This window comes from Schistocerca nitens, chromosome 7 (assembly GCF_023898315.1).
Source record: "Schistocerca nitens isolate TAMUIC-IGC-003100 chromosome 7, iqSchNite1.1, whole genome shotgun sequence".
NCBI lineage: Eukaryota > Metazoa > Arthropoda > Insecta > Orthoptera > Acrididae > Schistocerca > Schistocerca nitens.
Genome location: NC_064620.1, coordinates 336,114,147 through 336,142,102, shown reverse-complemented (window position 1 = coordinate 336,142,102; position 27,956 = coordinate 336,114,147). Strand labels below are relative to the sequence as shown.

The window sequence follows — 27,956 nt, the reverse complement described above, 5'->3', positions numbered from 1 at the left end:
CAATACTTGGATAGAAACGTGCAAGGGAAACGACCTTTGGGATGATAAAGAGAAAGTTGGCTGGATTATATTAAGGAAGAGCTGAAGACTAGAGGAGAAAACTGGGAAACAGTATCAAGACAAGTAGTATATCGAGACAGAGCAAAATGGAGGCAAATTGTTAATAAACACAGTCTCGGTCGCTGGAAGGATACGAAGACTTTGGTGTTACATTTTTATATGTATGACGGTAGTATCTGTTCCCGAAAGAACAGTTACCGTTGATGACCATGCAGCTTTGCTAGAATGAAATGATAATTAAATGGACACCCTAGCTGCAAAGAGGCGTTGATATACTTCATTGGGGACATGTTGAAAATGTGTGCCCAATGAAGTATATCAACGCCTCTTTGTAGCTAGGGTGGCCATTTAATTATCATTAAAGAAGCAAGGTTCATTGCATAGACCAGAAGCATAAAAATATAATCTCCAAATGCGGTGTGCTCTGAGCCTGGTACAAATACATTGTCCAGTCAGTCCATCCTGGATAGTAAGAGTATCACTCTTGGCAGCCCAGTCTAGGAAGTCAAAGAACACAGCATCAATCTAGACGCCATTGTGTACAACGCTTCGTGTCTCACTGACCAAAAGAGCTAGCTCAGTTTCGCAACACAATTTGACACCTTACGAGCACTCAGTACTTTCCTGTCATCCTCACGATGCAGATACACGCTTCATAACAAAAGGCCACAAGAGACAACCTCCACTTGGAAAGTAACGTGGAATTCCCGCACCTGCCTCCTGCGTTCATACTCAGGGTATGGGACTGACTTTGATTGGTGCTTACACGTTCCTTGCCAAAATAACATCCGTTTTCACAGTTACGTTTAATAAGAGTAAGTTCTGAATCGCGGCGAAGAGCCCTGTGGTGCTAAATTTTCAGTTTTTATCGAGGGTAGACGCCATAGCCTGCGAAATAGATGGTCGCAATTTGTTGGGAACATGATACTGGTCGTTCCTCCAGTGCAGCACAACTTGGGAGCGTGTTGCTCGGGCTGCACTGCTGCGCTTCATTTGTCGATCTGGCGCTACGCGCTACACGTGCGAGGCGAGTGTGTAAGTGCCGGGCCATTCTTCTCTGCCCGCGCCTGTGATGGATGCTGAGTTGGGAGCGTTGTCGGTAATTTCTCCTCAGCGCCGCCAGCGGGCGTCTGACCCGCGAGCCACTAACTTGGCCCCGCGTTGTTCCTCGCACTTGCTTGTCTCTGGGAGGGATAGCTCTCCATCAATCACAACCGCCGCCCGCCAGGGAGCGTTTTATCACGGCGCTGATGCCGAAGCCGTCGCCTTCACTGCCTTGCTGAATAATCAAAACTTGAACCTCGGTTATTGAAGCTCTCCGTCAAAATCCGCTGGTTTGTAATTAATCAACAGTAATGCAAGATAAAACCTAGAATTTGTGAAGGGAGGCAAAGGCTTGAATGCAGTAAGCTGGTTCAGATACATATAGGTTACAGGTTACGCAGAAATGAAGAGGCTTGAACAGGATTGAATAGTGGGGACAACTGCAGCAAGCTAGTCTTCAGACTTAAGGGGGGTAGGACGTCAAACGGGCCGACTTGGAGCAGGAGAGGCATCAGAGGACATTTTAATTTCGAGTATCTATACTTATATAAATAATTTCATAAAACTTCGTCAGCATCACCAGGAAGCATTCAAGATCCACACTCATTGCAGTGGAAGTTCGAAAACATAACAAAATAATTTTTTATGTGTGAAATTTCATCATTTTTTCACTTACTAGTGGCTGCATTTGTTGCTATAGGTACATTTTTCTTCATAAGTAAGAGAGACTGTTCGATGAATTTTGCACAGCATACATATCATACTTACAGGTGTATGACACTCTGAAATTTATTTAGTTTATGAAAAAACGAATGATATGTTGTATTTTAAACTTGATGTTAAGAAAAAAACACATTTTGTAGTTAATTACCTTATTTTTACCACAGTTTTTAATAGATTTGGAAAATTCTAGAGTTTCTCACACCCTTGAGTATGGTTTGTATGCTGTGCAAAATTAATCGAACCATCTCTCTTACTTATGAAGAAAAGTGTACCTATAGCAACAAATGATGCCATTAGTAAGTGAAAAAATGATGAAATTTCACATGTAAAAAAAATTATTTCGTTTTGTTTTCGAACTTCCACTGCTATGAGTGTGAATTCTGAATCCTTCCTGGTCATGCTGACGAAGTTTTATGAATTTCCAGAATGAGATTTTCACTCTGCAGCGGAGTGTGCGCTGATACGAAACTTTCTGGCAGATTAAAACTGTGTGCCGGACCGAGACTCGAATTTCGCAGGAGAGCTTCTGTAAGCTTGGAAGGTAGGAGACAAGATACTGGCAGAAGTAAAGCTGTGAGGACGGGGCGTGAGTCGTGCTTGGGTAGCTCAGGTGGTAGAGCACTTGCCCGCGAAAGGCAAAGGTCCCGAGTTCGAGTCTCGGTCCGGCACACAGTTTTAATCTGCCAGGAAGTTTTATGAATTTATTTGTAAAAGTATAGACAGTGGAAATTAAAATGTCCTGTGGTGCCTCTCCTGCTCAAAGTCGGCTCGTTTGACGTCTTTCCCCCCTTGAAGCAACAAAACCCGCTGAGTTTGACTGTTGGGTTTAAAATGTACTCTGTGCTTCAAAATTCCTATTACATGCTTCTAGGGTCTGTTGAGGAGACTCAGATGTTTCGATGAGGAACCGATGTCCGAAAATGTACCTTGCGCATAAAAAAAGGTTTAAGATCGGATGACTTTTAAATTTCCCACTTCACGGTTCGCACGCAAGCTGAGAAGAGTACGCAGTCTTCAGTCCCTGTTGTAATTACGACATCGCGCAACACCTTTGTTGGACCACAGCAACGGCTGTGAGAAACTGATACATTGGAAACTACGAGAGTTGGCCTTGTGTCCCACGGGCGCGCTGCACTATAGACTTTGAACAGGGGATCGTTCGTCGCGTAGAAGACAACGCTCGAAACATTGCCCAAGTCACGTTCACCTACAGCACACAGGTCACAGCTCATTGTCTCCGCTACGTGCGCACCGTGAAGCGGGAACTTTGAATGTAATCAGATCTTCATACTGATTTTTTAATCCACACTTCATCTCTGGACATGGGCTCCTTATCAGAACTTCTATTTACTACCTCCCCTCCGTAACACCTAGGAATTATTAGACACACGGCGTAAGAATCTTATTGGATAACATGGGAAACTCCGTGAGGCAGTTCGCGGGTGTTTCTGTTTGTATGAAGACAGAGGCACGATTTGTGCAGGTAGTGACAGTCGGCTCAGAACGTGAATAAATTGTAGTTGTTAGCATAAATATGCAGGGAGATCCAATAAAGATACCTCTCTCTCTCTCTCTCTCTCTCACACACGCGCGCGCGCGCACGCGCGCGCGCGCACGCGCGCGCGCGTCAATATGCATCTGCACAGTATATCCAGGTTTCGACGGTATATAGCTTTTAAAATATCCATTTTTCCCCTCGAGTGATCTAGGTGATCTAAGCGCATTTTTAACAGAACCGCTTAAAGTTTCATTCTTCTCTTAGCTGTACTCTTCAGTCCGTAAGGAATACACACACAGGTCTCAAAGACAGTAGATATGGCACCAAACATCTTCCGTCCTAGGTACTGTTTTTTGAGTCATCAGGGTCGTCCATTGTCTACGCATAGAACACAAGTATGTCGGATCACATTCCCTTGTTGCAGAGGTCTTTTTCATACGTCACACTTAATTAAAATTTTCCATTGTTCGTTGCTGAAGATCACGTTGTGAATTTGAATTTATCTTATGATGAAGAAAAACTGAGTACCAGGTCAGAGGATATTTTTTTGGGGCGCATTTTTCATGTGTAATTAACGAAGTGAAATAGTACTACTCAAAAGCAGTAGCGACACGTTGGATGTGAGGTTCGCCTTGTTTGTAACGGTGGATTGTGTTACCAGATAAAGAGCATCCCGTCGGTTCGTGTGTGTTTTCAACCATTTAGTATATTGTACATTGTGCCTAACCAGTGTTGTTGCTAATTTATGAGCCTTACAAATTTTCCATCATACATGTGGCTGCACCCGAGCTACAGACTTGGAACACAGCATCAGCTCTTGCAGAGCCTACGTGACCAACAGGCGTGCCCCTTCAGGTCAGAAACTATCCGTTCTGGTAAAAGCCGTTGACAGGGTATGCTTTCAGCTCACTGAAACTGCCCACGCCACCTGTCTCACAATTGGAGGCCTAAGAAGGAAAATTCTCCATCGCACTCCTTTCAGATTCAGTGGTAAGAGGGTCCAGTGGACAGCCTGTAAAAAAAAAACTGAACACAGATCAAGCCTGAAAACAGAAAGGAGGTGAACTGGACTGTGAAGAAAAAAAAAAGCTAAATAGGAACGGTGAACGGTCTAAGGTCAAGAAGTGCAGTATATAGAGCAGGCTGGGAGAGCAGGATCGTTGTGATTAAGTGGTCACGTTGTTGGACTGCCAAGCCGGCGAGCAGTGTTGGGACCTCCCTTGGGCCATTTTTTCTTTTTCCGCTGTGCGCTGTATTCAAATTTGTGTCTGTGTCGTGGTGTGACGTCCGTTTGCAAGAGCGGGGTGTAAGGAGGGGACCTCTGACAGTTGATTCTGCACAACTACTTTGTTAGCAGCCGAAAAGAGGTGGCTTTCGAATTGGGAACCGCAAACCATTGATGACATAGCGACAAGTCAACCAAATCCTCCACTAGAAGACGTGTCTGGTGTGTTATACGCGACATTAATGACAGTACGTGTGTCGTATGATAGGAATCACTTGGCGACGCATCTAATTTATACGTCTGGTGAGTGAGTGAGATATGCGTCCTTGCCCAATACAGGTGTTCGTGTGAATGTGATCACACTCAAGGACATGATGGAACCAAATTGTGTGTTACACAACCTGCAACAAATGAACGCAAGTTTCACAATCACACAGTTTCTCTGTGCTCTGTCAAAACATACGTTTTTAACGTTGCGTTCCGCTTAGGAAGGTTTGACTCTTGAATTCCTTTGTTGTGACATAGTCTACGCCCGTTTATTTGTTTTCGTTTCTGTGAGACGTTTGTGTGGTATCTCGCTATTCATCACGTTTACTTGCGACAGTAACATATTCTTACCACTTGACTCATATCCTGTAATAATACATGACAACTGCGATGACTACAGAAAGAGAACAAACATTTGATAAAATAAATAAAAATAAATGGAAGGAGACAGTTTTGAACACGGCTCGTCTGCTTCAGTCTCTCACTGTGACTGATTAACCACGACGCTGCGGCTGGTGACTTACGCTCCGTGTTGCGCTTGTTAAGCTTGGACCATTTACTGTTTCTATTTTGCTTTTTTTAACAGTTCAGTACACCACCTTCCTATTTTCATGTTTGATCTGTGTTCAGTTTCTGACGGGCTATCCACTGGACCATTTTAGCAGTAAATCTTAGGGCGCTGCGATGGGGAGTTTCCCTTGTGGTTGTTACCGTGTCCTGGGGAGAACAACGCTCTCTTGGTTTCGCTCTCTTGGTTTCGCTCTCTTGGTTTCGCTCTCTTGGTTTCGCTCTCTTGGTTTCGCTCTCTTGGTTTCGCTCTCTTGGTTTCGCTCTCTTGGTTTCGCTCTCTTGGTTTCGCTCTCTTGGTTTCGCTCTCTTGGTTTCGCTCTCTTGGTTTCGCTCTCTTGGTTTCGCTCTCTTGGTTTCGCTCTCTTGGTTTCGCTCTCTTGGTTTCGCTCTCTTGGTTTCGCTCTCTTGGTTTCGCTCTCTTGGTTTCGCTCTCTTGGTTTCGCTCTCTTGGTTTCGCTCTCTTGGTTTCGCTCTCTTGGTTTCGCTCTCTTGGTTTCGCTCTCTTGGTTTCGCTCTCTTGGTTTCGCTCTCTTGGTTTCGCTCTCTTGGTTTCGCTCTCTTGGTTTCGCTCTCTTGGTTTCTTTGCAGCTCTGCTCTCTCCGAGAGCACTCCACGTAGTTCAGACTTGAACCTTTTTTTCTCTCTCCTTCCTATTTCCGCACTTTGCAAACAGCCAAACTGGCGGACGCCTTAACAGCCCATCCCGGACGAGCCCCCGTGTTCTCCGCAAGTTGCACAATGTACCATGAGTTTCTTTTAATCCTCCGTTTTCGTTTCAAACCGGCCTCCCGCCACTCTCCCATCCTTAACACAGACCGCCCTTTCACCAGACCCGGCCTGTACAGCATGTCTGGCAGTTAGCCATACGAAATCGTCTGGTGTCATTTGATTTAGAGACGTAGTACAGAGAAATTTTAATCAACCAAGTTCTCAAAACATGTAGCTGATGACCAACTGCGACATGGTCGCGTATACAAACAGTGATCCAATACTGTCAAATGTTTTTTATTCCAGTCTTTGATCACAATATGAATTCTTTAGACTATGACCGGTTTGAGTCCGTAACGACCATCCTCAGATCTTTTTTACATTTATCACTTCAGGACATGGTGTAAAAAAGATCTGAGGATGGTCATTACGGACTGAAACAGGTCATAGTCTAAAGAATTCATATTGTGATCAAAGACTGGAATAAAAAACATGTAGCTGATTGTTCAAAATCTTTCGCAAACGAATCCAGAGATACACCCTGGTTCAGAGTCCACGTCGAACTGTAGGTATCCCTGTAACTTCCATGGTCAGTCAGTTCAAAGGTCGGAGGAAGGCAACGGCATGCCACCCCCCTCTCCCATAGCACGACGCACAGTGCAGCACTGTGGTGTTAAAACCAAGCTTTGGGTTGATAACTGCGTTACCCTTCTTTTAATATCTTGTCATACATAAAATGTAAACGATCCACAAACAGATGTCATCGTTTGATGACACCATCTCATTGGGTTCATCTAAATCGTGAGTGTTCATACATCTCGTGGTCGACCATGTAACTTTGTACTTCACTGTTAATTCCGTTTGTCGGTTTGGTATCGATCATCAAGAGTACTAACTTAATTTCCCCCGTAAATTAAGAGCCTAAATTACTGTGTAACAGAGATCTGTGCACCTTGTTGGCAATGAGCTCTGTGGACCAATCTATGGTCAGACCTCTCCAGTACTTAAAACTCTCTCTCCTGCATTCAATCAGAACAACTTACTGTGCCGTCACTGAAATACGACTTGAATCCTTCTGTGCTGTGACTGCTGACCACAAGCAACTCTGTGGAGTGGCCTGGTGATTTGCGAAGCCTAAGTTGCACGCAGATCGGGCCCTCGCTGGTCTGCACGGGACCCGCGGCGTAATTCGTACGCCGTCGAAACCTAATGGTGCCTGTAATGGACGCGTGGCCACTAAAACTGTCGCCAGGAACTCCAGTTACGCCGCACGTGAAAAATGTGGCGGTTTTAATTTCTCGCCGCGCTCGTCTCTTATTCGTGCTTTATCTTTACTGCCGGACTAGGGATCACGATGAGGTCGTATCTCTGGCGAGGTGCCTGACTCATTGCTGGCGAGAGTCCAGGGTTGAGCTGTACCGTCAGGTAGCTCCTGCTTCGTCTGTCACCGAAGATAACACGTGGAAAGAACGGGTTTGGGGCGTTCAGAAAGTAACACAAGTCTATAGTTTCAGAAGATGTTGAAAGTAACTTACATTGTGCTAGGCGTATGGCTGATGTGCTTAACCCTCAAATACTGTCCTATTCGTGGTGCTAAAGTACTCCATATTAAAAATTTAACAAATAAGGATGCGAAAAAAGCATGTTATTTGAACTAATTATGCGCAGTCCAGTCACATTGTGACCACCTGCCGAAAGCGTGAATTTACAGTCTTCCGCAGCGCAAACGTGCACGAAGAGTGTCAGTGAGGTTCTGCAAGGTACAGACAGGGATGTAGATCCAGTGCCGTCGCCAGCTGCGCTAAGTTCCTCGGTTGAGGATCCTTAGCGCCAATGAAGATTCTAGATTGGGTTAAAATTCTGAGAATCTGGTGGCCAGGAGGGTATAGTAAACACATTCTGGTCGTCTTCGAATCACGCACATAGTATACAAGTTGTGTGTCAAGTTGGGTTGGGGGGGTTTGTTTGAGGGAGGATACCAAACAGCGAGGTCATTGGGCTCTTCGGATTGGGGAAGGACGGGGAAGTCAGTCAGTCGTGCCCTTTAAAAGGACCCATCCCGGCATTTGCCTGGAGTGATTAAGGGAAAACAGGATGCCCGAATGCGAGTCCAGTGTGCCAGCCACTGCGCCACCTCGTTCGGTGTGTGTCAAGTTACGTTGCGTTGCCCTGCCGGTAGATGCCATAGTTGAGAGGTAAAACTGACTTCATTTGGGTGTGGATATGGTCCCTAAGGATACATGCATGCGAGTGTTGATCCATTGTGTCTTGCAGAATCACCCAGGGAATGCCACGAAAACAGTCCCCGGGCCACAACACTCCCTTCTCCGACCTGAATGCTTCCGACAACTGTTGAGGGGCCGCACACGCCTAGGCTATTTGTCCAATGGAGCATGGAACGTGATCTATCTGAAAAGGCCACCTGCCGCCGTTCAGGGTACTCCCAGTTGCGGCATTGTTGTGCGAATTCCTGCCTTCGTCGCCAATGAACAACAGTCAGCATGGGCGCATGAACCAGGCGGTGGCCCTTACGCTCCAACTCACTGAACGGTCGCTGAGGAGACACTATTGATAACCCTCTTGGTTCATCTGGGCAGTCAGTTGCTCAGCAATTGCAAGTGTGTTCTCCCAGACCTATATCATTGACGTCGGTTTGCATTAGGGTTTTGGAGCATATATTGTATTCAAACATTGAGTCACCTCGAAGGGAACGATCTATTGATACGTAATCAGCATGGTTTCAGAAAACATCGTTCTTGTGCAACGCAGCTAGCTCTTTATTCGCACGAAGTAATGGCCGCTATCGACAGGGGATCTCAAGTTGATTCCGTATTTCTAGATTTCCGGAAAGCTTTTGACACCGTTCCTCACAAGCGACTTCTAATCAAGCTGTGGGCCTATGGGGTATCGTCTCAGTTGTGCGACTGGATTCGTGATTTCCTGTCAGGAAGGTCGCAGTTCGTAGTAATAGACGGCAAATCATCGAGTAAAACTGAAGTGATATCAGGTGTTCCCAGGGAAGCGTCCTGGGACCTCTGCTGTTCCTGATCTATATAAATGACCTGGGTGACAATCTGAGCAGTTCTCTTAGGTTGTTCGCAGATGGTGCTGTAATTAACCGTCTAGTAAGGTCATCCGAAGACCAGTATCAGTTGCAAAGCGATTTAGAAAAGGTTGCTGTATGGTGTGGCAGGTGGCAGTTGATGCTAAATAACGAAAAGTGTGAGGTGATCCACATGAGTTCCAAATGAAATCCGTTGCAATTCGATTACTCGATAAATAGTACAATTATCAAGTCTGTCAATTCAACTAAGTACCTGGGTGTTAAAATTACGAACAACTTCAGTTGGAAAGTCCACATAGATAATATTGTGGGGAAGGCTGCGTTTCATTGGCAGGACACTTAGAAGACGCAACAAGTCCACTAAAGAGACAGCTTACACTACACTCATTCGTCCTCTGTTAGAATATTGCTGCGCGGTGTGGGATCTTTACCAGGTGGGATTGACGGAGGACATCGAAAGGGTGCAGAAAAGGGCAGCTCGTTTTGTATTATCACGTAATAGCGGGGAGAGAGTGTGGCAGATATGATACGCGAGTTGGGATGAAAGTCATTAAAGCAAAGACGTTTTTCGTCGCTGCGAGATCTATTTACGAAATTTGTCACCAACTCTCTCTTCCGAATGCGAAAATATTTTGTTGAGCCCACCCTCCATAGGTAGGTAGGAATGATCATCAAAATAAAATAAGAGAAATCAGAGCTCGAACAGAAAAGTTTAGGTGTTCGATTTTCCCGCGCGCTGTTCGTGAGTGGAATGGTAGAGAGAGAGAATGATTGTGGTTCAATGAACCCTCTGCCAAGCACTTACATGTGAATTGCAGAGTAATCATGTAGATGTAGATGCAGATGCAGATGCGTATCTGTGCAGCTGTCGTTCATCCTTGTCATCTGTTGCCCTTGTGCTCGACAGTTTCCAAGGCACCAGTTTTGTATATTGCACTTATCTATAAACAGTATACTACAAACACAGCGGCACGAGAACAGTTTACAGATCTAGCTGTTAACGGAAATGCATCCATCCTTGGCCGGAAAGCCAGTGACAGTGGCCTTTCGGACGTCAGATAAATCGCTCCGTTCCAGCATCTGCACTGTGTTCTGCGTGCCTCAGATACTCATTATCTACTCAACACAGATAGTGCTACCACCTGCCGTCTGAGAGTGATTATTGGACGTTGACGTCGAATATAGGCGTTGGTCACATTAATATGAGTGGATTATGTACATACTAGAGGGGTGGGGGGTCTCTAATACCTCAGGTATGGTTTAAGGGCGAAACACGTTACGACATTTCTTGAGGAACTGCAATGCATTGTTAAATTTCTTTCTTCAACGGGGGCTTCCTAAGGATCATTATTCAGGTATCCCAACGAGAATAAGTGAGTTCCGGAAGGGGCATTCTCCTGGATGTCCACGCTAAGTATGATTTCAGGATTGTTTGCCTCTAATATTGGCGGACGACGTACAGAAGGTTGAACTGATGCCTCGTTTCCCCCGAGAAGGTGGTTTTAACTCTGAGAAATAACGTATCTACTACTTTCGGTATGGGTAGTTGGGGTGCGGTTTTCCCGCCTCGGCCCTGCCTCCTCTGCAAACCGGTTAGGTCACTCCTTTTGTAAGTTGGCATTAATTACTTTTATCTCTGGTCCTTTATGGGAACATTTCTCGTGGAGAGACAGCGGTCTGGCTAAAAGTACTTAAGAATTAATCACAAAACAGGCTGGACCGCAAAACCATTTATTTCAATGGGAATCGGTTTCCGTCAGTGTTCGACCATCCTCACACCCTCATACCATGATGGTAGGTGGTAACAGTGAATGGAACGGGACATTCACCACCTCCGCCTACCATCATGGTGTGAGGGTCTGAGGATGTCTAAACATCGACTATTACCATCGAAATAAATGTTTTTGCGGGCGAGACTGTTTTGTGATCCATTGTAATGTACTGTTCTCTCCACCTACAAGTGCGTACACCCGTTGGGATGAATTTCCAGTCGCATGCCCAAATGACCTTTTGTGCTCCTTACCCTCTCGGAGATTACTTCCTATAGTTTGGTAAATGACAAAGTTACCGTACATATATATATATATATATATATATATATATATATATATATATATATATATATATATATATATAGAACAGTAATCTTCGTAAAACACATCATTGCGGTACACACGAAGTTACTTTTACATCTGAAGATTTCTCTTAGGTATCAAAATGGTACAAATGGCTCTGAGCACTATGCGACTTAACTTCTTAGGTCATCAGTCGCCTAGAACTTAGAACTAATTAAATCTAACCAACCTAAGGACATCACACACATCCATGCCCGAGGCACGATTCGAACCTGCGACCGTAGCGGTCGCTCGGTTCCAGATTGCAGCGCCTAGAACCGCACGGCCACTCCGGCCGGCTCTTAGGTATCAATCACATACTGTGTTCATTCAGATTAGAGTCATTGAAATTAGCACCCACTGTATTCAAAACGAATAAAGGCTACTGTGACCATGTTCCATTTAAAGTCTATTTTGAATACCCGACGGGGTTCTCAACTTCAGCTAGCTCAGATTGACCGAGAACCCCTCTTGGAGCACACTCGATAACTCCACAGTCTTCTTAGGATATTACTCTGCCGTGTTTGAAATGACTAATCAAGTTAAAGCGTCTGTTTCACGCTTGTACTTCCTCAGAAACAAAATCTTCTTAGCAGCCTTTCATCTTGAGGTAGTTTCTTTTGTCAATGTAGACAAGGCTGTGGTATGTCGTTCCATGCTCAGCTACTTGATTCATAGTGGACGGTGCTTTATTTTCTCCTGCTGTGCTTTATGCCTTGCAGAGGTTTTCAGCTCACATTCTGTCCTTTGTTCCTGTAATCGGTGTGTCCCGGCACTGCTGAAGCAAAACTTCTCGTTAAGATTCCGGAGAGAACAAAGGCGCAGTTTAACAGACTCACTCTAGGCCATAAAAGCTGTATACCGAAAAACTGATTCCGTATACTTCCTCGCTGTAGCCACGAAATATTTGTCTCTGCAGAACTTTGCTATTGCTCCTGTCATCCTCACACATAGTTTCGACAGTTTACCTTGTTGTTCAGGTTGAATTCTGTTTGGTGCGCCGGGCGTTGACCCATTTTCTCTTATTGCCCTTCCCCCCCCCCCCCCCCCTTCCCATACTCTCTCTCTCTCTCTCTCTCTCTCTCTCTCTCTCTCTCTCTCTCTCTTACCACTCCCTCTCCCCCTGCCCCCTCCCTCCCTCCCTCCCTCCCTCCCCCCTCCCCCCTCCCCCCTCCTATTACACTTTCTCCATCCTCTCCGTGTGTGTGTGTGTGTGTGTGTGTGTGTGTGTGTGTGTGTGTGTGTGTGTGTGGCGCGCGCGCATTTGTATGTTTGCGTTGTTTAAAATATATCTACTTCACTGTTCCGTATATGTCATTCGTTCTAAGAAGAAATTGCACATCTTAATGTAGTAAGACCAGCAAGTGTTGTAGGTGCAGTTGTAATGTGTGTACCACCTATAACGATAAAAACATCTTCCAAGGCTATATTCGGCATAAAGAAAGGAATAATAATGAATAAATCACCCCATGTTCTGATGACACGATGCTTTGAGCACTCATAAAATAATGATTTTTATAACCAGATTCAGTCGACTGACCATCACTACGTTTATAAAAGTATCCACAGCTTCATGTTAGGCGAAATATAAAATCATCATCAAATGGAAAAATCCACGCATTATTAGTCATTGTTACGTTGTAACATAAATTACGAGGGCGTTCAGTACGTATGCAACACATTTTCTTTCTCTGCCAGTTAGGCTGAAAAAATGCCGAATTTGTTGTGGAATCTTGTAATATTCCCACTTCAGATCCTATGGTTGCATAAGGCTCCGATTGTTGGCGGCGCTATACGTTCCTTCAAATTGGCGTGTGTAACGTAGATGTGGTCCAAGCAGAGAACTGTCACCTTCTATCGGGGGAAAACTAGAGCATCGCAGATATTAATAGGCGCTTCCAGAATGTCTACGGAGACGTGGCAGTGAGCAAAAGCAGGATGAGTCGTTGGACGAGACGTCTGTCATCATCGCAACAATGTTGCGCCAACCTGTCCGATCTCCCACGTGCCGGCCGACCGGTCGCACATAGCTGAGACTCCAGCAGTGTTGGAACGTGTGGACACTCTCATCCGAGGCAATCGACGGATCACAAACACCTCGCTGCATAGCTGGACGTCTGTTGGTAGTGCTGACACACTCGTCTACCAGCTGCGGAGTTCGAAAGGTGCGTGCCGCTGGGTTCCTTGCCGTCTAACAGAAGACGATAAAGAGCAACGAAGGAGCGTCTGTGCGGAATTATTTGCGCGTTACGAGGCCGATCGTGACAATTTTTGTCGAATACCGTTACAGTCAATGAAACACGGGTTCCTCACATCGAACCAGAAACAAAAGCGTAGTCCCTAAAATGGCACCACACCATCCACCCTATGAAGAAAAAGTTGAAAGCTACACCCTCAACCGGTAAAATCTCGAGAGTCCTCCGGGAGTCTGAAGGGGTTATTCTGCTCGATGTCTTCATTGGTGGTGCAACGATCAATCCTGAAATGTATTGCGCTACACTAAAGAAATTGAAGAAATGACTTCAACGTGGTCGTTGCCACAAAAATGTCAATGAACTTCTCCATTGTCAACACAAGGTCTCACACAAGTGTACGCACTCGAGAGCAGCTCACAAAACTTCATTGTACTGTTGGCTCTCATCCACCCTGCAGCCCGGATCTCGCATACTCTGTCTTCAATCTGTTGTGCGTTTTGTATCCCGCCTGGAAGGCGGCGAGTGGGTCTGCTCCTGTAACTGCTTCAGCAAAATAGGGCGAGAGTGAAGGGCGCGACTAAGAGCAGGAAAATGTGCAGTACTTCGGTACTGCGTATAGATTAAAGCTCTTTTACTGGTGTATGAACATATACAAATAATAGTATTACTGAACTTTGCGTACAGATGAGCGCGTAGGTACGAAGCCGTTAATGTATCAAAGCTAACAGTTACTAGTAGTTGGACACACTATGATTGAATTAACAAAGGCCAAGTCTGTCATGGCTAGCCTCTATGAAGTAGAAGTTACGTTGCTTGGTCGTCTTCCCTTGACCAACTGGGCAGAATCTGGAGCGGCGCTCGTAGAGCTGCACAGCGCCGGCTAGAGGGAAAATCGGGGTTTTGTAGCCAAAAGAGTGGGGAATAATACGGTGTACTGGAACGCTATATAAAAGCAACCTACTTTCAGAAAAACAAAATTTCCATTACTTACTGAACGCACCTCGTACATCATCACTCTGGAAGGATAAAAAAAAAGTGCTGGGTAGTGTACGGCATTTATACATCGAAGATGTAATCTGTTATGATGTGCCTAATTCATGTTTTTTTTTCATTTGCTGATGATATATATATATGACGATCACGACGATCGTGATCATCACGACGACGGGGGCGACAGTCACGATGATCATCAATTTGTTTCGCCTACCCCTGCCGCCGGATGTTAGTCTTCCCGGGGGAATGGATGTGTGTGTTGTTGTTAGCATCAGTTCAAGTAGTGTGTAAGTCTAGGGACCGATGACCTCAGCAGTTTGGTCCCTTAGAAATTCACACACATTTGAACATTTTATTTCGCCTAACACAGAAGTGTGAATACTGTTAGGAACATCACTGGTGATGGTCCGTCGACTGCAAATGGTTGAGTAGATAAAGAATTTCACCCGCAGCTCAAGATGATGACATGGTAGTGTTATACATACACGAACAGAGGGCCATCACCTCTTGAAAATAATTACCACGTCTGAAAAATTTCACTGGCGTACACCACCCACCCTCTGTTAAGTCTGGCAGCTACAGGCAGAACGTAACAGTATTTCTTACCTCAAGCTGAGGTGTTGGCTGCTCACAAGGGAACCTCCCCATCGCACCCCCCTCAGATTTAGTTATAAGTTGGCACAGTGGTTAGGCCTTGAAAAACTGAACACAGATCAATTGAGAAAACAGGAAGAAGTTATGTGGAACCGTGAAAAAATAAGGAAAATATACAAACTGAGTAGTTCATGGGAAGATATGCAACATCAAGGTCACTGGGAACGTAGGAGCGTCGTGGTCTCGTGGTAACGTGAGCAGCTGCGGAACGAAAGGTCGTTGGTTCTAATCTTCCATCGAATGAAAAGTTTTAATATTTTATTTTCAGTTTATGTGACCAACTCTTATGTTTTCATCACTTTTTTGGGAGTGATTATCACATCCACAAGAAAACCTAAATCTAGCAAGGTAGAAGAATCTTTTTACCCATTCGCCAAGTGTACAAGTTAGGTGGGTCGACAACATACTCCTGTCGCACATGCCGTCACCAGTGTCGTGTAGAATATATCATATGTGTTTTGCTGTGGAGGAATCGATTGACCTATGACCTTGCGATCAAATGTTTTCGGTTCCCATTGGAGAGGCACATCCTTTCGTCTACTAATCGCACGGTTTTACGATGCGGTCGCAAAACACAGACACTAAACTTATTACAGTGAACAGAGACGTCAATGAACTATAACAGATAATAACTTTGCAAAAAAAAGAAAGTAAAATTTTCACTCGAGGGAAGACTTGAACCAAGGACCTCTCGTTCCGTAGCTGCTCACGCTACCACAGGACCACGGCGCTCCTGGGCTTCGATCGTACATGATGTTGCTTATATTGCCCATGGACTACTCAGTTTGTATATTTTGCTTATTTTTTCACAGTTCCACACAACTTCTTCCTGTTTTCTCAATTGATCTGTGTTCAGTTTATCAAGGCCTATCGACTGTGCCAACTTATAACTAAATCTGAGGGGGGTGCGATGGGGAGGTTCCCTTGTCAGAAATAACTGCTACTTATGAGGACAATGACCATGAAAAGCAGTAAGATACCGATTCTCCTGATGTATATGACAGTTACAATAGGTAGTAATAAAGTTTTAAATGTTACTTGAGAATAAGTAGGCAATAAATTTTAGTTTCAGAGCTACACGTCTACAGTTCCGGTACGCACCGAAATCCCTTCGCCACAATACCGTAACGTTCCGCTACAGGAGCCTAAACAAAATTGAAGTAGTAGAGACGAGCAGGGCCATTATCTTTTGGCTGCACTGGCGGTTGGCTACGGTGCCGTAGTGTGGAATAAGTATGCCAGGGGTGTAGAGATGTGCCTACCAACTAACTAATTAAATAATTTTATTTTAACGAGTTGATAATTACTTTGACTACATCCATTCTGGTAACGTCAGTAGATGGATGTAAGGTATAAAACGCACATCATGCTCAAAGCACGTGTTCATCAGCTAGACGTATGACAAAATATAGAACAGTGAAGTTGATAACTCGCAAGGATTATTTGTGAAATATAAGAATATGGAGGCAGAGCACGGTTATCTCCACTCTTTAAGGAAGTGACGCTCCCTACGCAGAAACTCAATTGCTTAATTATCTTCCTCATGTGCGCAGAAAGAAGCTGTGTCTTCTTTATCGATAATTCTCGTTTCTGCCTCCTCTCACCTGCAAATCGAGTCACACTGCCTCTTGCACAGAACATAGGCGTTGTTCGAAGAACTAGGCGGAAGAGATGATTTGAAAATAAGGGCGTATTACCATTTTAACTTTATGCCAGTCTGTCATCAACTTTCACTACGAAACTGATTCAAAAGTGTGGGGGAGGGGGGGGGGCTGAGCGAGCATTGGCGAGATGCATATTGAGAATCATGAAGAGAAAAATAAAAACAAACAAAAAAGATCGGGGAACAAACTAGAATGAAAAATGCAATTCTAACCGCAACGAAAATGAAACTGAGGTGTGGAGGATATGCAGTCAGACAAATTGAATTATTGTTTAGTATCAGTCTTCCGACTGGTTTGATGCTGCCCGCCACTAATTCCGCTGCTGGGCCAAGCTCATAATCTCAGAGTAGCACTTGCAAAGTTCGTTCGCCATTATTTGCTGGATGTATTCCAGGCTCTGTCTTCCTCTACAGTTCACCTTCTGCAGCTCCCGGTAGAAGTTATTCCCTGATGTCTTCAAGAGATGCCGTGTCATCCCATCCCTCCTTGTCAGTGTTTTCCGTATATTCTTTCGATCCTCCAGAGAACCACCTCATTCCTTACCTTATCAGTCCACCTAATTTACAAAATTCTTCCAAATGCTTCCATTCTCTTCTGTTCTGGTTTTCCCACAGCCCATCTTTCTCTACCATACAGCGCTGTGCTGAAAACATAGATTCTCAGATAGCATATGTAGCCGTATGTGATAGAGATGCATTTTTGATCAGTTGATGTGCATCTCCTGTAAGATGGTTGCCAGTACCGAAACTGGAAGAGAATAAATAAAATTAATTTTAAACCAACAGCCTCAGTTGCAGGGATTACCTAGATTTCAGTCGGGATAACCCAACCTTCTTCAGAATAAAAGCAACTACCATTTGTCCATAGTGGACACCGTCAAGCTAAAATTACAAATCCATGAATTATCGTCAGACTATAAAAACTTATCTGAAACTGCCTCGTCCCCACTTCACGACCGCGATGCGGCAGCCACGAGTGCTGTACTAGAACTGATCGTAGCGTCATGAGGCTCGCCTAGGCGGACACACTACCTTGCGCCTGCGCATAAACTGTGTGATGGGTACTTGATGAGACAATACGCGAACCTAACTCCTGACCTTGAATTTACTAGTAAAGTGAAATAAAGGTACAGCTGAGGAAAACGGCGTATGTTATCCTGTGCAGAACGTACTGACTTTCATAAAATTTATGAAGTATTCGTTGGTCATGACATGACATCACGTGCTTACAACGTGTGGCGTGTCTAGGAAAATTTTGTGTTTCAGCACGAAGTTTAATCACCTTAAAGAACTTAGGAGTGGTAAGGATAATATAAAGCCAACAATGTCATTATTATGAGTACGTCTTTTTTTTTCTTTTGAGACGTAAATGTTAAGCATTTGCTTAGCTATGGTTACAGCGCACTGAACATCCTATTGACTAGTTACGTCCGCGTCTTGTCCCAACAAGTACCCATCACACAGTTTCTGCGCAGGCGCAAGGTAGTGTGTCCGCCTAGGCGGGAATCACGACGCTACGGTCAGTTCCACTACAGCACTCGTAGCTGCCGCATCGCGGTCGCGAAGTGGGGCCGAGGCAGTTTCAGATAAGTTTTTACGATCTGACCATAATTTATGGATTTGTAATTCTAACTTGACGACGTCCACTATGGACAAATGGCAGTTAATTTTATTCTGACGGTTGGCTTATCCCGACTGAAACCTAGGTAAATCTAGGTAATCCCCGCAACTGAGGCTGTTGGTTTAAAATTAAAATTAATATTTATGCAGTTGGTGACAGGACCGCGAGATGTTGAAAATAAATAAAATTGTACAGGTGTTGGCACAAAAATTATTTGTTCCGAACTTATTTGTGAATTCCAGAATAATCGTATAAACGGAGATGGTCAACTTCCGACCTGTGGTTATTCAGAAATGTTAGTTCGATTTGACGCCATCTACACTGCTCTAACCTACCATAGTTTTGTTTCTCCTCCTCCTCCTCCTCCTCCTCCTCCTCCTTCTTCTTCCCTCCACCCTGTGCGAGAGATAAACCCCGGAAGGCAAGTGGGTAGTGGTGGTGTTTGCCTATGCTTGGAGCTGTTGGTGACTCGGTCTGCAGGCGAGTGCAGTTAGTTGTTTGTGGCTGTGGCTGAGTGTGGTGTCGCGCCGCAGATGCGCTGCCAGCAGTGAGGTCGCCCCCGCCGCCCCGCGATGCCGCCATGCTCAAGTGGGTCCAGCAGCGCTCCAACCACCCCGCCGCCCTTCCAGCCGGCGCCGACGCTCGCAAGAGAACCGGGGTGAGTACCCTCCCCCAAAGCAGCTCTCTCCCAGCTTCTTCTCTTTCTTGTGACTCGATAGCTCAGTGGGGAAGTGACAGACAACCAGTCCAAAAGTACGGCGTTTGATCCCATTGCAGGTAGGCATGAAAGGATTTTTTCTTCTTTTTAGAAAGACAGTTTCTTAATCAGTCATCCGATATAGCCGTCCGTACCGCCGTAACCGCCGCGGCGATCGGCACCGCCTTGTTCTACATGGGAGCATGTGCAGTTGTGACACACGTGAAAACGAGGAAAAACGAAGATAGTATCCCTGTGTAGCTTTATACTCCAACTGTCTTGCCTGAAAACATTGATCATCACAGCTGCTGTGTAAAGCTAGTTTTTTAACCCTTTCAGCCCCAGTAGTTTCTGCCTGAAATAACCATTTTAATTTCTTTATGTACCAGAGCCCTTACATGAAACTACCTATGCTGCAAGACTGCGACTTCTAGTAGCACACTCAGGTACTTCTACGAATGTAGCGCCTTGCAGTAGTCACTTAACAGCTTTCCGCGCGGAGACTATGCTAAGTGATTGTAGGAGACTATGCTACGTGATTGTAGGAGACTATGCTACGTGATTGTAGGAGACTATGCTACGTGATTGTAGGAGACTATGCTACGTGATTGTAGGAGACTATGCTACGTGATTGTAGGAGACTATGCTACGTGATTGTAGGAGACTGACATGTGGTGGTGGTGGTGGTGGTGGTGGTGGTGGTGGTGGTGGTTTGTTTTTTACAGTGGCCATATTGAGATCTCCGACAGTGAAAGTAAGTAATTTAACTTATGTTAACGTAAATTTGAGTTCTTACTGCTACTTGTCTGAGTATTATTGAAATGAAACAATTCTGACACTACGCAGTTAAGATAGAAATTTTAGTTTTGCTTCTAATTAGGCCCGTTTTTGGTTGTTTTTAGGACTATAATCCGTTTTAGGCTTAATGAGTTACGGAAGTGCAGAGACGTAGGATTTTGTGTAGGAAAAACGCGAAGTTGCTTAAAAGTATATTGCATGAAATGATCGGTGGCTGAAAACTGCGTGTCCTAGTGGTTCCAGAGTGAAACCACCATCTGAAAACAAGTGATTGTTTGCTGTTTCCCAATTTCATGTTAAATTAGTTTACTACTATGATGGTAAAATAAATTTCATTGAAAATTTTATTTTTTCGTAGTTTTTGGTGTCAAAGGGGTGAAGGGTTTTGTTCCTTCTTGCTACCAAAATAACCTCTCACAGACTTAGTATGGGTGACCATTCAAATGTCTCGCATGCTAAGACGCACAGTTTAGCATGCCGATCGCTTTTACCATTGTTTTTGTATGAGTCACCTATATTCTAAGCAAGTTTCTGTGCCATTTTAAGCGTTCGCTGTCACTCACTCGCTTTCCTTTTCAGATTTTGGAATATAACAGTAGATTCAGGCGCAATTATCTTTCCCTGCAATTTTTCCCTCGGCGTCTTTCTCTAATAGCGCGGAAATTATTTCTTGGTATCTTAACACATCTCGTCATCCCGTCCCTTCTTCTAGTTAATATTGCCCATAAACTCATTTCATCGCACCGTCTGATCTCCAAGGAAAGAGAGCATTTTGAGAAATGAGTGACCAAATAAACAAAGACTGTGCTGAGTGTTGACAGACTATGAGCAAGACAAAATCCTGCGTTTAATATAAAGATTGAGAAATACCGTTAAATCCTATGTAAAAGCACGAAAGAAATGTGTGGAAGAACAGTGACGATACTGCATTTATGTTTATGTGAATGAAAAATACAATTCATTAATATTCAATAGGTGCAACCTGCTGACAAATAGCATTGTGACAGTCGGTTTTTTTTTTTTTTTTTTTTTTTTTTTTACAGCAGAAGTGCTCTGAACGATAATTTCGGTGTGTCCAAAAACTGAGTCTTAAGTAGGTATGACAACAGACATAAGACAAATTCAGAGAAGAGATGCTGGGGTCGTAACGTAATAACCAAATAAGCCAACAGCTGTATTTATATCTCCGATTTATTCCAGGGGCTAGCGGCTTGGACATTCCATTACGCCATCATTAGACTCTCGACAGTAACATAATGGCTGAGTTTATATTGCCAGACAAAAATCGTGCAGAAGCGAATCAGTATCCGCATCGGCGTATATGACACAGCTATACGATCGTCGTATTCTGTGAGTGCATAGCCGTGGGACATACGCTCGTGCGGATACTATTTCGCATTTCCATGATATTTCGTCTGGAATATAAGCTCAGCCGCTATGTTACCATAGAGGGCCTGATGATGATATAATGGAATGCCGAAACCGGTTACTTCGGGAGTAAACAGGAGATGAAAATACTCTTGTTGGTGTAAATCGTGACTGGTCGGTAGGGACCGTACGAAAGAGTAGCAGATATGCCCTGGGAAGGTAAATGGGTATCTTCGGAAGGAAGACGGTTTGTAAGACAAAAAGTACCACCTCAGCTGTACCTTACGAACGTCTTTATTCTATCCCACTACCTAGTTTCGGCGGCACATTACCGCCTTCCTCAGGTCTCACCATTGCCGAAAGAATATTTGATTTCCGTGGAGCATGTACTGTGGAATCCTCCTTACTAGCACACGTTGGCTATCTTCCATCAGGAGTCTATACTCGACTCCATATTGACTCCAATGCTATCACTGTGCTCACAAAGAGAACTCTGGTGGTAGTTTTCTCATATAATTCAGCTGAAGTCCCTCGGCTATGCAGTAACATGGACATCCATAAATTAAAGACGGTTTAGTTTTCGCAAAACTCGATTAAATTTAGAGAAATTGGGTACGAAGATGACTGTGCAACACTTAACACTGGCAACAATATAAATCTTTTTCAAGGATCGCGAGAAAAAAAAAAACACAACAAGACGTTAGTGCGCGTAGAGAGAAATATAGTGTAATCGTCCCTTCGCAAGTCGAATAGCACAGAAAATCTATATTGTTGTTCGAAGTACCCTCCGCTATGCACTGTGCAGAGTCTTGTGGAGTATTTACGTAGACTTCGATGTAGAACGGAGTATTTCAAGCAGAGAAGGCTTCAGCCACGAGCGGCCACTCCCAGACGTTCGGCAGCCGATGGTCGGGGCGGTTGCAGGACGGGATTCGAAACACCGGCCTTCCACGCCGCCGCCTGTTAAGTAGAGGCCGCACCCCTCTCGAACGAACGTGCGGCGCCACATTTCACCTCTTCCTTCCGCAGCGCTCATTTGCATGGGAGTTGCAGCCGCAGCGACAAACACGGTAAGTGGAACTAGTCTTCGCCGGCCTGCAGTCCAGTTTTTCCGTGTTTGTATTCCGAGCTTGCAATTGCCGAGTCCCTTAGCGGCGCTGCCGGAGCTGTATTTATGACGCCGTCGGCTCATCGACAGTCGGCGGAACGAGTTAAGCGAAGCGGCCGCTGAGGAACTGCTGCTACGATCAACACGGCGCGGCCAATACGCTATCGATCGTCCTTTACATGCTGCTAGAGCTCTACTTCTTCGGCGGAAATCGCCTCGTCTGAGACGCCAGTTGGTCTGAGGTGTCGAAATTCATTTATGACATATCGCACGTTCTGTACTCAATGAATATCCCTGAGTAGTGGCATTTGAATTATAATCAGAGTGGGCTGCAATCACAGCATCCCAGCGAAACTCGATAGATATGTTAATGCGTTGAAAACAAATCAGTTCCATCTGTGACCACCAGGTGTAAATCTGGCTCTGCAAACTGTTTGTATAACGGTATGATTCCGCGCTGTCATGTGAGAAGCCGTAGAGTGAACAGTATGGCTATTGAGAGGAGAGACCGTGCGCTGTTAGAGAAACTGTTTTATACGAACTGGAGCTATTACAGTAACGCATTGATACAGTATCGTCGGTTGAAAGGTCCGAAGAGAGGCCCGATGTCATTAAATGACTTAATGAAATTGCCAAAAAATGGGAGCTTGGTGTGGCACGTGGAAGAGGAAAGCTCCCTCTTCTGGTGAAGGTTATTGACGAGGTTACTGCAGCTATAACGGGCAGCACGTGCCCCGTGTGGCGCTAGTGCTGGTCCAGTATGACGAGAATCGTCCGTTCCATGATCAACAGTATGGAAAGTCGTGTGGTCTATTTTACATTGGTACCCGTACAAGATCCAGACGGTGCAACAACTGAAACCTCTGATACACAGCGACGTTCTGACTTTGCTCTTCGGTTACCGACACGGATCGAAGATAATGACATGTGACCGGGCAATGTTCAATGGAGTGACAAGGCACATTTTACACTATAGGGTGCAGTGAATACGTAGAACTGCCGAATTTGGGGCATCGCGTGTTGTGCACGAAGAACAAGTTCGCTCCCCGTATGTGGCTGTGTGTTGCGGATTCACAAGCACCTTTATTCCCGGGCCGTTCTTCATTGAAGAGAATACATCCAGAGGGCCTGTCAAGTGTACGGTGACGTTTTCACGTCATCGAGAGCTCCTTGTACAGAGAGTGATTCCTGCGTTGGAAGAACGCAACTGTGAGGAAACCACTGTTTTCATGCAAGGTTGGGCAACACTTCATGCCACTCACCCAGCGAAAGATATGCATAATGGAACCTTCCACGAAAGGTATACGTCCAGAAGATATCTGGGATCTCTAAAAGAACGGATTTACTAGGGACACATTCGGTCTTTACTTGATCTGAAAGTCAGTATACAGGAACACACTGCGTAGATTCCACAGCAATTGCTGCGAGCAACTGCCGATCACGTCGTTCTACGCATACAGCAACAAATTGTGTAAGCGATGGTTAATAATAAAAGCAGCGTTATGCCTTTATCACTTGTTTGGCCTTTCATGGCCATATACCGTATCTAATCGATCACATACGGAAACATTTCTATACGTCTCTTCCAGTCACACCGCCATAATTGCAAATGGTGGCCGAAATAGGAATTAATTTTTGTAGCATATAAATCGGTTCCGCATAACCCCATTAGCACATCTAGCTAGTTTCGCTGTCTCTCTCTCTCTCTCTCTCTCTCTCTCTCTCTCTCTCTCTCACACACACACACACACACACACACACACACACACACACACAGTCCGGGAAAACTTTCAATTATTTATTGCACAAGAATCAAACATTGTACAGATATCATACATACGCATTTTGAAGAGAAACCCTGAAAGTTTTTTTTTTCATGTATATTGTATAACGCCGCAGCGTAGTTCGGCAATTTGCCGATAGTCATCTCTAGTCGCAAACATGGCGAGTTCAGATGCGGAGCGAGCTTTCTGTGTGTTGGAGTTCGACAAAAACAAGTGTGCTACAGCTGTTCAACGGATGTTTAGAACCAAGTACGGTAAGAAGCCACCAACAAGGAAGGCTATTTACGACTGGCACAACAAATTCCTTACGACGGGTTGCTTATGCCCGGCAAAGAGATGCGGACGTTCCAATATGAGTGAACTGAATGTGGAGCGCGTACGAGAGACACTCGATTACCGTATTGACGTCTGCCGGATCACTCATGGTTCACATATCGAATGTTTGTAAAAACAACTTTCAGGGTTTCTCTTCAAAATGCAATATGTATGACATCTGTACAATGTTCTTGTGCAATAAATAATTGAAAGTATTTCCAGACTTTTTGTATAGGCCAGCTTTGTAGGTATAACGTTATAAACATACACATGGGAAAACTAGCTTTTGTTAAAATGGAGGTTTCAGGTAATAACTAACATGAAACCTGTACGTAGACCAGCCTGTAAATGTCCAACGCTGTCGAAAGTTACCTGTATATTTATTTACAAACAATTAGGCCAAAATAATGAGAGAAAGTTCTTGCGTACATTGTCGCCGTTACAAATACGTTCAGTAGGCTGTGCCTTATTTTTCTATAGAAAGACATGTACAGATAATATACCTCAGCAGGGAGTGGCTAGGGGATTCGCTGCAGACGTTGTTGGTTTTACCGTATTGAATTACTTGCGTCTCCTGCAGGAAGGCGACGTCCCACACCCGCTGGGCAACGCTCCGTTGAGAACGATGCAAACACTTCGCCACGAAGGCAGAGGATCGCACATTACTGCGACGAAGCTTTTAAACCCCAGACTACTTCCGCGCAATGCGTTAAGACTCTTTGAGAGCCGCTTTAGCGTTTAGGCGAAGGAGATAGTTAATACAAGGTGTTAATACACTGGGTAAGCACTAGACTACGTCCTGCAAGAAGTTGGCTTGGCGGCCATTGTTCCATCCTGCCGAAGACGTCACTTGACAAGAGTATTGGACCAGCGCTACTTGTTTGTCTAGATTCTTAACCCTTCTAGTGCCAAAAAACGTGAAAAAAGAATGATTTTAAAATTTTTGACAAATACAACTTTTATCGTCATCGTAAGCAACGAATACAGCAAAAAATTGTCAAAAAGTAAACGACCGAATGTTCTATGCGTATAGTTTTCATTTGGAACCACTGTGACAGTTATCTAGCTCATGTATCCTGTGGAAACAAACTTCGAAATACTTCCACGGGAGATCACAGCTAGCAGCGACATTTAGTCCGACCTCTGTAGAAAGGTTATGCGCAGCTGTTAATTTGTACGATGTAAACAATCTTATTTGTGAGTTTATCATGGCAGGCTCATCTTCACTTTCACCAACATCGTCGAACTATCGAAACCACTCGTAAAAGCTGTAGTCACAGCTACTTCAGATATATTTACTTTCGCTGTCAGTGATGACAGAATGACTACGCAAAAACCACACGTCAAGTACATTATGTAACAAAAATTTGCAGACACAAATCTCCTGCAATCATGTAGCAAACACAAAGCGACAACTGGTGTTTCGAACGCTGTAAGCGTCCGCTGCCTTCTGCTGCATTCGTAGAAATACGTCATTGTACCGCTTGGAGTCTCTGTTTCCAATAGCATCGGCGGTTTCATGCGAAAGGCGCTGGTTCTAAAAAATAATAAAACGATGGTTTGAGGCAGAAACCACTATGGGCTGAAGGGGCTAATGTAGACTTTGTAAAACCATAGCCACTGCTTATCATTCAAATAGATCCTCGGATCTCACAAGTAACAAATCATCCCCTCCCCCAGTTTTCTAAACAATCGACCTGTCATGTGCAGAACAGCTTCAAACGTCTGATTACTTTACAGATCAGTTAACTGTTAATATTTGATGTCAAGCAAATTTGACATACCTAGTGAACTACGTGTCTACAATAAAGTAATTTTACAGATCCGTTCATTGGTACGAGGGGCGTTTGAAAGGTCCGTGCAAAGTCCGAGAGATGGCACCACCGGTGCGTATCGAGGTCATGTTTAGTTAGTAGCATCTTTGGAAAGAACGCGCACCAAGTTTCAGCCATATTGGTGTATTTATTTGTGCTCGACATTCGTGTGAGTCAAGGATGTCGAGTGATTGTCAAAAAAATGGACGAAAAAGAATTTCGTGTTGTGATTGAACATTACTTTATGAAAGGCAAAGCGCTTCAGGGGACTAAAGAGAAGCTTGATAAACATTACTGTGACTCTGCAGCTTCGATTACAACAGTTTATAAGTGGTTTCAAAATTTTCGAAGTGGCCATATGGGCACAAGTGATGCTGAATTTTCTGGACGCTCTGTGGAGGTTACGACTCCAGAAATCATTGATAAAATCTGTGATATGGTGATGGATTACAGAAGAATTAAGGTGTGTGAGATTGCTAGTGTTTTGAGCATTTCGAATGAACGGGTACATACTATTTTGCATAAACATTTGGACATGAGAAAGCTATCCGCAAGATGTGTTCCGCGATTGCTCACGCTTGACCAAAAACGGAATCGTGTGAAGTGTTGCAAGGATAGTTTGCAGCTGTTCAGGAAGAATACGCAGGACTTTAAGCGTCGTTTCGTCACTGTGGATGAAACATCGATACATTGCTATACTCCTGTGACCAAACATCTAAGCAATGGGTTACCAAGGGAGAATCTGCACCAAAAAAGACGAAGACCATTCCTTCGGCTGGAAAGGTTATGGCGACTGTCTTCGCAAGGGATAATCCTCATCGACTATCTGAAAAAGGGTAAAACTTGTCGAAACTTTTTCGCGTTAAGTGCTCTTTTTCTCTAATACCGGATTAGTATAATATGGGTAATTTGAGCGCTGCGAGTTACGCTGCCTCAACGCACACGCAAACAGTTACTAACTTTGACCTTATCAGTACCAAGGCAACTTCTAGAAAGTGCGTTACCAAGGGGGTGGTTCTTTACGTAAAAAAAAAAGATCGATTAATCGTTCTTGATTTACATTAACACAATTTTTAAAGATATACTGCCGGCCGTGGTGGCCGAGTGGTTCTAGGCGCTACAGTCTGGAACCTGTCGTGATCACACAACTTGTTTTTACTATGTATCTACATGTTTAGTTTGACTTCGATAGCCGGAGTGGCCGAGCGGTTCTAGGCGCTACAGTTTGGAACAGCGCGACCGCTATGGTCGCAGGTTAGAATCCTGCCTCGGGCATGGATGTGTGTGATGTCCTTAGGTTAGTTAGGTTTAAGTAGTTCTAAGTTCTAGGGGACTGATGACCTCTGAACTTAAGTCCCATACTGCTCAGAGCCATTTGACCCATTTTCTTTTTTAAAGATGTACTGGTGTGCAGGGTTCAGAACCTGAGAATATCTTTTAGCACAATGTTTGCAAAACCAACGCAGTTTCAATAACGTGTACTGTCGACTATATATCCATCACAAAAAATTTAAAAAATGCAAATCTCGTTCACTGTTGTTCACTTTTACTCTCAACATACTTTTAGTGAGATTGATTTGTAGGGAGGGCCCTGAAAGTGTGAACAGTGAATACGAAATTGGTGAAAGTCACACCTACTACTGATTTAAAGTTTTGGGTTCAGTTTAACTGAA

General features: G+C 44.4%; 1 protein-coding gene across 2 annotated transcripts in view; it reads left to right on the top strand.

The window, feature by feature from the left end:
* LOC126194732 (rhophilin-2) overlaps positions 1–27,956 on the top strand; it is a 484,380-nt gene that overhangs the window by 144,045 nt on the left and 312,379 nt on the right. The window contains exon 2 of one of the 2 annotated variants that reach the window (XM_049932984.1): positions 18,933–19,057. In XM_049932984.1, coding sequence (XP_049788941.1) covers positions 18,980–19,057 — 78 coding nt within the window. In that variant the 5' untranslated portion in view covers positions 18,933–18,979. The remainder of the gene's footprint in view (positions 1–18,932; positions 19,058–27,956) is intronic. The other variant, XM_049932987.1, reaches the window with a different exon arrangement.